This window comes from Tupaia chinensis, unplaced genomic scaffold (assembly GCF_000334495.1).
Source record: "Tupaia chinensis unplaced genomic scaffold, TupChi_1.0 Scaffold000627_1, whole genome shotgun sequence".
Lineage (NCBI taxonomy): Eukaryota > Metazoa > Chordata > Mammalia > Scandentia > Tupaiidae > Tupaia > Tupaia belangeri.
The window spans coordinates 5,633,019-5,643,236 of NW_006160147.1; the positions used below are offsets into that span (position 1 = coordinate 5,633,019).

At 39.2% G+C, this 10,218-nt stretch overlaps 1 protein-coding gene across 1 annotated transcript; it reads left to right on the plus strand.

Moving 5' to 3' along the window:
• The first annotated feature begins 870 nt into the window (after positions 1-870).
• LOC106736065 (apolipoprotein R-like) lies at positions 871-6,933 on the plus strand. Its single transcript, XM_014591860.2, has 4 exons — positions 871-1,087; positions 4,344-4,514; positions 5,787-5,962; positions 6,513-6,933. Exons 1-4 carry the CDS (start codon positions 1,003-1,005, stop codon positions 6,651-6,653), a joined length of 573 nt encoding a protein of 190 aa, XP_014447346.1. The 5' UTR covers positions 871-1,002; the 3' UTR covers positions 6,654-6,933.
• The last annotated feature ends 3,285 nt before the right edge of the window (positions 6,934-10,218 follow it).

The following is a 10,218-nucleotide window of genomic DNA, read 5'->3' on the forward strand; positions in this document are numbered from 1 at the left end:
CCAGCTAGGTGCTACTTTATAGGATGTGTAAAGTTAGATTTGTGTTCATGGAAATGTATATATCACCTGTGTTTGCTATGAAAATATTTAGATTAATTAAGGTCTTTAATTAATTAAGGTCTTTAATTAAATGTGGGGGGAAAACAGTATAGAAAGCAAACATAGATACCAGAGACAGTGTGGGAGGAGAGTGTGAGATGGCAGAGGGTAAAAGATAGGGAATCAAGGATAGGGGGAAAAAAAAGCAAAACATACAGAAAACAAGAAATGGAAGATTATTTGCTGACAATAACATGTTTGTTGATCTGCTTGATTGAGACAATATACAGTGTACTCTGGATGGAAAATCTTATTTTGTATGCTGTAATGATGTACAGTGAATGAATGCAAATAAATAAATTGAAATAAAAAATGATAGTTATTTAAATTGCTTTTTTTGTTGTCATTTGCTATAGAGTGCATATTCATTGGAGAGAGTGAGAGAAATCACCTCTTGGCAAGGATGGGCATGTCATAATGCTTTCTCCTTCATTCTCTTGAGGTTTTGGCATGCATGCACATATGCCTGGCATGTTTTTTTCAGCTGCTGGTTCTGGGACTTGAACCATGCAGTTAGCCATGTGGAATCCATCTGTCTTAACCAGAGTGCCATTGACTGGCCTTAAATTACCTCTTTTATCTTACAGACTCAGATTTTGAGTTCCTCTATAAAATGAAGCAATTACATGGTGGGTTCAATTGTTTTCCTTCCTCTCTAGAACGGTTGAAATTTAATTGTGCTGTCATCAACATTATAGCGCAGTTCACCCATTTATTTCTGGGAAATGTTCCTCTGTATTTCTGAAAGCTAAGCACTTCGGTTGTTATATTCTCGTTGCACTCATTATTGCCAAGACTTGGTTCCTTGGTTCAGGCAGCAGTTTGCTAGTAATTCAGAGCATCAGCTTCAGCCTGGTTCAGGGCATCTGAGAACACAGTCCCAGTGCCTCTGAGATTTGTGCCATGTCTCCCAAGTTGCAGGGGATTGTCCCAGCACTATGGCTCCTTGGGGTCCTCTCTCCACTGTGGTGCCCACCTGTCCTGTGTGGTGAGTACAGAGGTGGTGAGAAAGAGGGGATAGATTCAGACATAGGGAAGAAGTCCTGTTTAAGAATTACTTAGGTGTATTTCAATGGCAATGACTGAGTAACAATTTTAGAGAGGCACAATGAAGTATATTATTAAGAAATATATTTAAACGGTTTCAATAATTTTAACAGAGGTCATTTTTATTTGGAAAGCAACATATTACAAATCTTTGAAGAGTAATCTAGCAAAGAGAACTTTTAATTTTTATGTCCATGTATTATATTCAGATGAATGCCCCAAAATACATAAAAATTAATATTTATACGATTATTTTTTGTTTTCAAGTAGAAAATGTTAGTGATCCAGAAAGCGAAACTTTATTTTGTTATAAATAATGTGTGAATTTACTAAGGTAAAGTTAGAAAGCACTGTGTAAGCTGCAAACATTGTATAAGTGTTAGATATTGGTTTGTAATTTAGGGATTAATTAACTCTAATGAACTGCAAGTCCCACTAGAGTAGTGCTGACTAGAAATTATGTGAATAATTGTTTTTATTCATAAATGGAAATATGCTAATCAAAGTAATATTTATTTTTTCCTGATATAATTTAATTTTTAAGAGAAAAACTTTCTAAGAATATTTTTGAAAATACTGACATACATATGCCTCAAACTATCTATCAGATCATTTTGTACAGAATTTCAAAATCACTCAACAGAAAATATTTCACCAATAGCTATGTTGCTTTCTATGGAGACTATATTTTACATTCATGTGGATATTTCTCCAATTTTGATAATATAAAGATTACATGCCAATAAAATGAGTGTGGAGTCCCAAAATGCCACTTGACATTCTAGTAAGAGCTTTGGGAAAAATTTTTTAAATTAATTTCTAGTTTTAAGGTTGATCCAATGTTATTCAGACTTTGAATTTTCTTAATAGCGCAGGGTGAGTTCAGAGATATTTTTTTCCCCCCCCTTTTTTTTTTTTGCCAGGAGGCATATATGCTTGAGAGAGCGAGTGAGCGAGCAAGAACAACAACCCTCAATGGGGCATGGTCATATCACAATATTTTCTCCTCCTCTCTGGTGGATTTTAGGCATGCACATACATGTGTCTGGCGTGCTTTTCAAGATGTCACCCAGTACAGGATTTGAGCCAGCAGTCAGCCATGCAGAATCCAGCTTCTCTTAACAACCAGGCCACAGGACTGGCTGCAGAATTGCTTTTCTAAGGAGGGTATTAAGGTGTTTCACTTTGGAAGGTTTTGCTTTTTTCTTTTTTCATCAAAATGATGGGTATTTTAAAGGGAGTTTTGAGATTAGACACAAGAATTCCTTTATCTATGGTAATTCTTCTGTCTTGGAAATTGAAGTGGCTAAATCTGAGTCTTCCCAATCCCTACTTGACTCCAGCAACCTCATTGTCTTCCCACCTGTAAGACAATATCCAACAGGTCACAGTGTTGTCCTGAGACCTGTAGGCTTCTCTCTTTTCTTCCTCCAGTAACAACTTTGTGCTTCCTCTAAACCTCTGCTCAAACCACTGTCCAAATGAAATGCCTGCCCACATCTCACCCATTTAAGCAGCTTTTATCTAAACCTCAAGCTGGACTTCCAGTCTCCTCTAAGAACTATTATCTTAGCCCTCTTTCCCTTAATTCTCTCTCTTCTCTTACCTTCTTATACCTTCCTTGCTGGCTTCCTTCGTTTGGGGACATTATGGTGAACGAACTGGTTTTGTAGTTTTGCTATTGATGTGGCTGTGACTTATTTTCCTTAGTGTTCCAAGGGTGAGCCTTAATGCTGAACGGCCTTATGGGAATGAATTCACATTGATATTCTAGATTAATTCATAAAAAATGTGTTTATTTTTGTTTTCCTAATGAAGTGTTTGACATGAGGTTTAGGAAATTCTCTCTCTGAACCTTAGACCTATATAGGTAAACATTAATTTTGGACCTAAAGTGTCAAGAACAAAGAGACGAAGGTACTTGAGACATAGTTCTCAAAACAGAAAAGCAGTATCAATACAATAGTAGAAGTGAGCTGGTAAATAGTAGTACAGCATAGGCCTAAGTCTTAGAGAGTATGGAGTTTTGACCAAAGTAGACCTCAGTTCTGTCTTGGCCACTCAATAGCTGCCAAAAAAAAAAAAAAAAAAAAGAAAAGAGTAAAATAACCTTACCTCTTCAAGGACATGTTTGCTTCTGTGAAAGGTCAGGAAGACGATAATGGATATATCTCTTAGGGTTATTGTTCTGAGTGGGTAATGTATATAAAGTGTCTAGATTATAACTACATTGTGTTTATGACATATGTTGTATCATAGTTTATAAACTCTAAATACTACACATATGCACATGTCAAACATAGGGTTATGGAATACATAGTATGGATACTACATATTTATATATGCAAATAGTATACATACTCTACATTTGTATATATTACATATAGTTCATGGTGTATGAAGTGTGTACATTATAGTAAGGCATGTGATAGTCACGTATGATACATAATCCTTCCGAAGAACTCCTGTAGGAGCTCAGAGAAAGATACGCTATTTTCTGGGGACGTAAGAAAAACCAGCACAGAACAAATGCAATCTGCACAGCAAACCGAGGATGCGAGAGGCATTCTGGGTAGGAGAGATGCTATGAGAGCAGGGGCAGACAGAAATGTGTATTACATATTTGGGCACCAATGGCTAGATGGTTTAATTAGCCTGTAAGAGGACAGATAATAAGAAAACAGTAATAGATAAAGTCCAATCCATGAGAAAGGCCAGGAGGAGGTTTTCACAATAGTATGGGTTCATAAATGTTGCTGAACTTTTATTACTGATAAATATACAATTCAGATACAATCATTCCTTGGCCAGCTTTAAAGAGAAATCTTTTTTTTTTTTTTTTTTACCGTAGGGTGTGTATGCTCACCAGAGCAACAGAGAGATACAGAGGGACAGGTAGTGAGAAATCACCCCCTGGGAGGATGGCCATGCCACAATCCCTTCTTCTCTTGGGATCTAGGGTACTCATGCACATGTACCCAGCATGAGTTTTAAGTCACCAGGTCTGGGACTCGAATCACAGTCAACTACATGGAGTCTAGTGATGTAAGCATTACACCATCTGCTAGTCCCCTTAAAAAGGAATCTTACATTAGCAGAGTACTTTGACATTCCTACACACCATGTGCATTCTGGGATATGCCATTTTACACATTCTGCAGCCTCACGCGCTCTCACTTTTCTGTCTCACCATCAAGATTGTAAGTTTCCTCCTACCATTGCCCATGGACATCATCGAGACGTAACTAGATCCATATTCAGCACAAAGGAGTATGCATATGAATGTGATGAAGGATACACTCTGGTTGGAGAATCAAGAATCTCCTGCAGCTCTTCAGTCTGGTCTGCTCTGGCCCCTGAATGTAAAGGTAACTCCCGCTCCCCTTTCAGCTCAGGCAACAGTCATGAGAGGACTGAGAGCCAAGTTTCTTCTCTGCCAGAGGCAGCACAATGATTTAGTTTGATTAATTTAATTTGTGTGATGATACTCAATGCTAAAATTACAAAGGGCATATAAGAACATTAATCTCCTCTACCTCTTTCTCCCAGTAACAAAATTCAGCCTTCTTTTTTTTCTTTAAATTGCCAGAGGGTGTATGAGAGAGAGAGGGAGAAAAGCACCTTCCCATGGGGGTGGTCATACCACAATCTCCTCTCCTTTATTTCTCCCTCCTGTCTGGATTTTGGGCATGCCAAGGACCCAAAATATATTTCAAGCCACTAAGGCTGGGATTTGAACTGTGGTCAGCTATGTGGGATTGGACTCGCTCAGACATAAGTCCTAAAATTCAGCCTACTTGAGGCAGCTCTTATTCCTACTTTCTTGTAGATTTTTTTATTTCCAGAAATATTCCAGAGGCATCTTATTTTCTATGAGCGTTACCTGTCAGCCTTTGACAAAATATCCATGGAAACTTAACTCTAAAGTGAATGTAGGGTCTCATAAGATTAATCCAGATGTCATGAAGTGACAGGTGTTTCCATCAGGGCCTTTTGCAGTCCCCCCCACCACCCCCCCCACTGCAATGCAGGTGTGAGTCCATGAGGAGGATCTCCTATTTCGCCAACCTGTGGTGGGAACATGAGGAGTCAAGATCAAACCTGAGCTTTCCATGTATACAGCTTTAATATCATGTCACTAACAATTATCTCAGGATGTACTGACCACCACTGCTTCTATGACATGCAGGAGAATATTAGGCAACAGGGAAATTTTTATAGCTAGACTTTTCAGAGATCAAGATTGTGAGGGATAGTTGCCTTCATAGCAGAGAGTCTGGGTCACATTTATTTATTTATATCATCACTTTATTTAAAACTTTATGACCTTGGGCAACTTTCCTAACCTCTCTGCATCTCAGGTTTCTCCTAGATAAAATGGAATAAGAAAAGTCTTCACTTCCTAGGGTTATGGTGAGACTTAAGCGAGACAGTCAAATCAAAGGGGTTCTCTTGTCTGATAAATATTCTCACACAACAAAAAAAACGTTACCTACTATTACTGTTACCAGAATGGGGAAAAAAAAAAAGGATAGATGCATTAGAAATGCCTAAATATTACACATTCTTATTTTCTTAGACTGTTATCATGCCTTTTTTCTTAAATCAAAAGATTGCTTGAAGATATGCTTCCTTTGTAGCTGTATGTCCAAAACCAGAGATAGAAAATGGAAAGCCATCTGTGGATAAGGATCAATATGCTGAATCTGAAAACGTCACTGTTGAGTGTAACTCTGGTTATGATGTGGTTGGTTCTCAAAGTATCACTTGCTCAGAGGACAGAACCTGGTATCCAGAGGTGCCCAAGTGTGAGTGGGTAAGTGGCACAATTCAAGGAATTCTATGCTGTCAAACCCAACAAATGGTGGCCAGCCCCAAAGCTCTGTCCCAGCCAGCATGTAAAATCTGAGTTTTCAGGATTCATTCCTGAGTTACTTAGAGCAACTTTTTCTTTATCTTGTCTGGAAGAACTCTGATGAGTTGGGGTGGCAAGTTCTCCAGTTCTCACTTGAGGACAGAAAAAACTAGAACTGAGCTCTCAGAGAGCTGGGTTCCACAGTCCTGCGAACATCAACTCCTAACTTGGCTTTCTCTCCACTGTGTAATACTGTTGTTCTACTCCTGGATGGTCAGCAGAAATAGCCTGTTTGCACGGAGGCCTTCTGGGCAGCTGTCTCAGACCAGATCTATGTTCCTGTGAGGCACACTATGGTAGGGCCCGAGTAATTGGTTTTCTCTCCTCAACCACCTGTCTGAGGTTGATCCTGGTCCCGATCCTGTAGTCTTGCCACTGTCAGGATGCATCCTCCTTCGGGACTCAGAGAGAAGCCTCTCAGCGACACTCACCACCTCTCTCTTTTATTCAGGTGTTCCCTGAAGGCTGTGAGCAAGTCCTCGCAGGCAGAAAGCTGATGCAGTGTCTCCCAAACCCAGAGGATGTGAAAATGGCCCTGGAGGTGTACAAGCTGTCTCTGGAGATTGAACGACTGGAAAAAAGTGAGACTTGAAGAGGAAAATCATCAATTAGTGAACTGAACACCACTCCTTTACTCCTCCTCCCACCCCGTACCCCAGAAAACAGAGAATTAATTACATTTCTATTTAGCGACCATAAGGTTCCCTAATTACTACTCTTTGCTGGGGAGGAAAGTACCTGTGTTAAAGACAATTCCTTAATGTCCTTTGTGATACTGATAATGTAGATCTACTGGCAATTATAGCTTAGCTCAGCTTAAGTTTCTGCTTTTTTGCATTTGGCTGAAATAAATATTCACCTGTTAAAAATTAGAGTGTCTTTATTTTCACTGATTTCTGTGAAATGAAAACTTGGGCATTATGCAAATCACTTCAGTTTCTCTTATGAACTTTCTATTTTACAATTTGCAGGGTACCCATGGTCTTCAAAAATGCATACTTGTCTTCACCTGAGGTTTCCTTATCCGACATCTTTGCTTTCCCCTCACCCTGAGCAGTCTCAGGTCAGCTATGATCTCTTCCTCCGTCTTCCTCCACCTCACCCTTTTCCATCACTAGGATTTCTCTGGAGTAGCTTCTCACTTCCACTTTATATCCAAGGTATATTTGGTTTTGCTGGACTTTCCTTTCACCCAATTTTACAAGTCCTTCACAAGCTTAAAATCCAAGTACTCCTCATGGGCTTATCCAATCCAATTTGATCACTCGCGAACATTTCCATTAAAACAGCTTTAGTATCAGTTTGGCAAGTTTTCTCAGAAGTAGACCTTGAGAAGACGATGCATATGCAAGTAACTGAGTAAAGAAGTGCTCCTAGGAGAAACAGGCAAGGGAAAAGAGAAAACGGGGCAGGAAAGAGAAGGAGTCTCGCAAGGCTATCAGGCAAAGTCTTACAGAGGCAGAGCGTAGTGCGGCTTTATCACAAGATGCACTTGGGACTATAAATTATGCCTCAGAGTTTGTTCCAATTCAAGGCAGAGGCGCTGGCCTTCCACTCTGCCATACAGGACAATCTTTGGTGGAGGGCCACTGTGGTGGCATGTAAGCCCCAAGGGTACCCGCATAGGCCGCAAGGGTATCCCACTCACTTGGTACCTGGGCAAAACTGTCTGACAGCCCGAAGAGCATCTCTAAAGAGAGAAGGGTGGTTATTAGAAACAAAACATGAGGTAAGCAGATGGCATGGTGGTTAAGGTGCTGGACTCCCACATGGCCAACCATGGTTCGAGTCCCAGACCTGGGAGCCTGTTTTCTCTCTCCCTTTCTGTCTCTCTCTGGTCAAATCAAAGAATAATGACAAATAAAATTAAATAAATAATTCTTTTAAAAGAAAGAGAAAGAAAGAAAGACAGAAAGATAGAAAGAAAGAGAAAGAAAGAAGGAAAGCAGGCAAGCAAGCAAGCAAACCAAGGCATGAGGAGCCTGCAGAAGGATAACAAAGAAATGGTAAGAGGGACCCCTAGAGGACTGGGCAGAGCTTTTCAGGAGTCATCCATATATATTTCCCTAATATTGCTGGACATTTTTAGGAGCCTTCCATTTCTGACAGTTACCACTTTTTCCAAATTCAGCCTTCTCTGAACGCTAATTTTCACGCACATACCTATCGTGTGTGGCCTCTTGTTCTCCACTGCATCTTGACAGTAATACAAAAGAACGCTTTTTAAAAATGTAGTTATCCTCAAAATAGTCACAGAAAGCAGTGCCATTGCAGATTTTACTAAAGCCATAGAGTGACCAAACAGACTTATGGCTGGCTATGAGACTGCTCCTTCACCTCGAGTACTGCATAACTATAATCTAAAGATCATCGCCTACCTCTGCCACCAGAAATATTTTCTGGCTAGTTTCTTAGCAGGACCCTATCAGCTTCTAGGCTTTTCTGCTTAGATGCTGTCCCTTCTAAATTCTCCCTTGTCACTCTTCACCCATTCCCATTCCTACTTCCCAAGAAAACCATTTCCCAGCAACTTATCTGGGACAGCATCTTAGCTCTCCTTCTTTCCATAGTCTTGGAGCTTTGATATTCCAAAAACCCCATGAATATGCTGAAATAAACAAAGGGCTATCCACTCCGGTTTTGGGCACCAGCTACAGAGAAGAACCAGAGTCTGAAGCATGAGTCTATACGTGCTCCCATGCAGTCTCAGTGCCTGGAGGAATGGACAGCGTGGAGACATTGTCACACTCATATGAATTAAGCCACAACCTTTTCCTTTTATCATTTAAAATGAACTATATATAATTATCATTATGGAAGTCATTTTCTCAATTTTTCTGGAACAGGCTTTTTTAGAAGGTGTCTAAATAAATTGTTGAGCCCTTCTATGTCTTAAATATTTCAATATCTTTTTATTTCTCCCCTCAGAGTTAGCAGATAGATCACTCAGCTGTAGAAGCCTGGGTTTTCTCTGAAGTTTAAAAGGACTTCTTCATTGTGGAGTGTCTCCCAGCGATGCTGCGGAACAACCCTTGACATTCTAAGCCTTGATGCAATGTCGCTGATCTTTTTCTCTCTTTCCGAAAGATTTTAACCTATGATCCATAGGATTTTTTTTTTTTTAATGCATTAACCTAGGTACTTGCTGGGGCTTTGGATTTGGAAAATCATGTGTTTCAGATCGTGGCAATTTCTTGGAATTTACCCACTCGTTATTTTCTGTTTTTATTTTGTGTGGTTTTCCTGGAACTCCTTTTAGTAAAATTTTGAATTTAACCTTTCTTATCTACCCTACTTTCCATCTCTTGTTCCTTGTGTCCTACTTGGAGATTTTCTTGATCTTAAATATTTTATTGACATTCAAAATTTATTCTATCATATTTAAACTTTCAGTAACTTGTCTTGTTCTCTACATGTTTCTTTCAAGTAGTATCCAGTTTTTTCTTCATGGGTACAATGTCGTTTTTCCTGTCTCTGAGAATATTAACTGTAAGGTGTTTTTTGTATTTTAGCATTCCCTGTTCTCTGCTCATAGTAAGGAACGAGACTCTAAATACTGATTGCTATCGCCTTATTTATGAGTGAATTCTTATCTATTGGTGAACTTCCTTGTAGCATAATTAGACAGCGAAAAGATTTAACTACTTGTATATTTTCTTTTCTTTTTATAAAATTTGCCAGAGGGCATGTATGCTCATCAGCGAGAAACTGACAGAGATACAGAGAAAGGGAGAAAGTGCCCCCTGATGGGGCAGGGTCATGGCACAATACCTTCTCTCATTTCTCCACTCGGCTCTTATTTGGGGCACACATGCACACACACAAGACCCATATTTTTCAAGCCATTGGGGCCAGGATTTGAACTGTGTGTTTGAGCTTGAGATCTGGCTGCCTTAACCACCAGGCCACGGAGCTCACCCGCATTGGTTTAATTTTTTTTTCTCTTTCATTTATTTATTTTTACATTTTTCCACAAACATTTACTTTACATAGCAAAAAATTTTAGCTCATACTCCATAATTCTTGACAGTTTACAAACAACTTTCAAAATTTCAAAATACTGAATTTTAAAGATAATGTTCAAGATATGTCTTATAATTTTGTATAATTTTATAACTCTATAACAACAGAAGCAGTATGGTTTCAAATATATATAT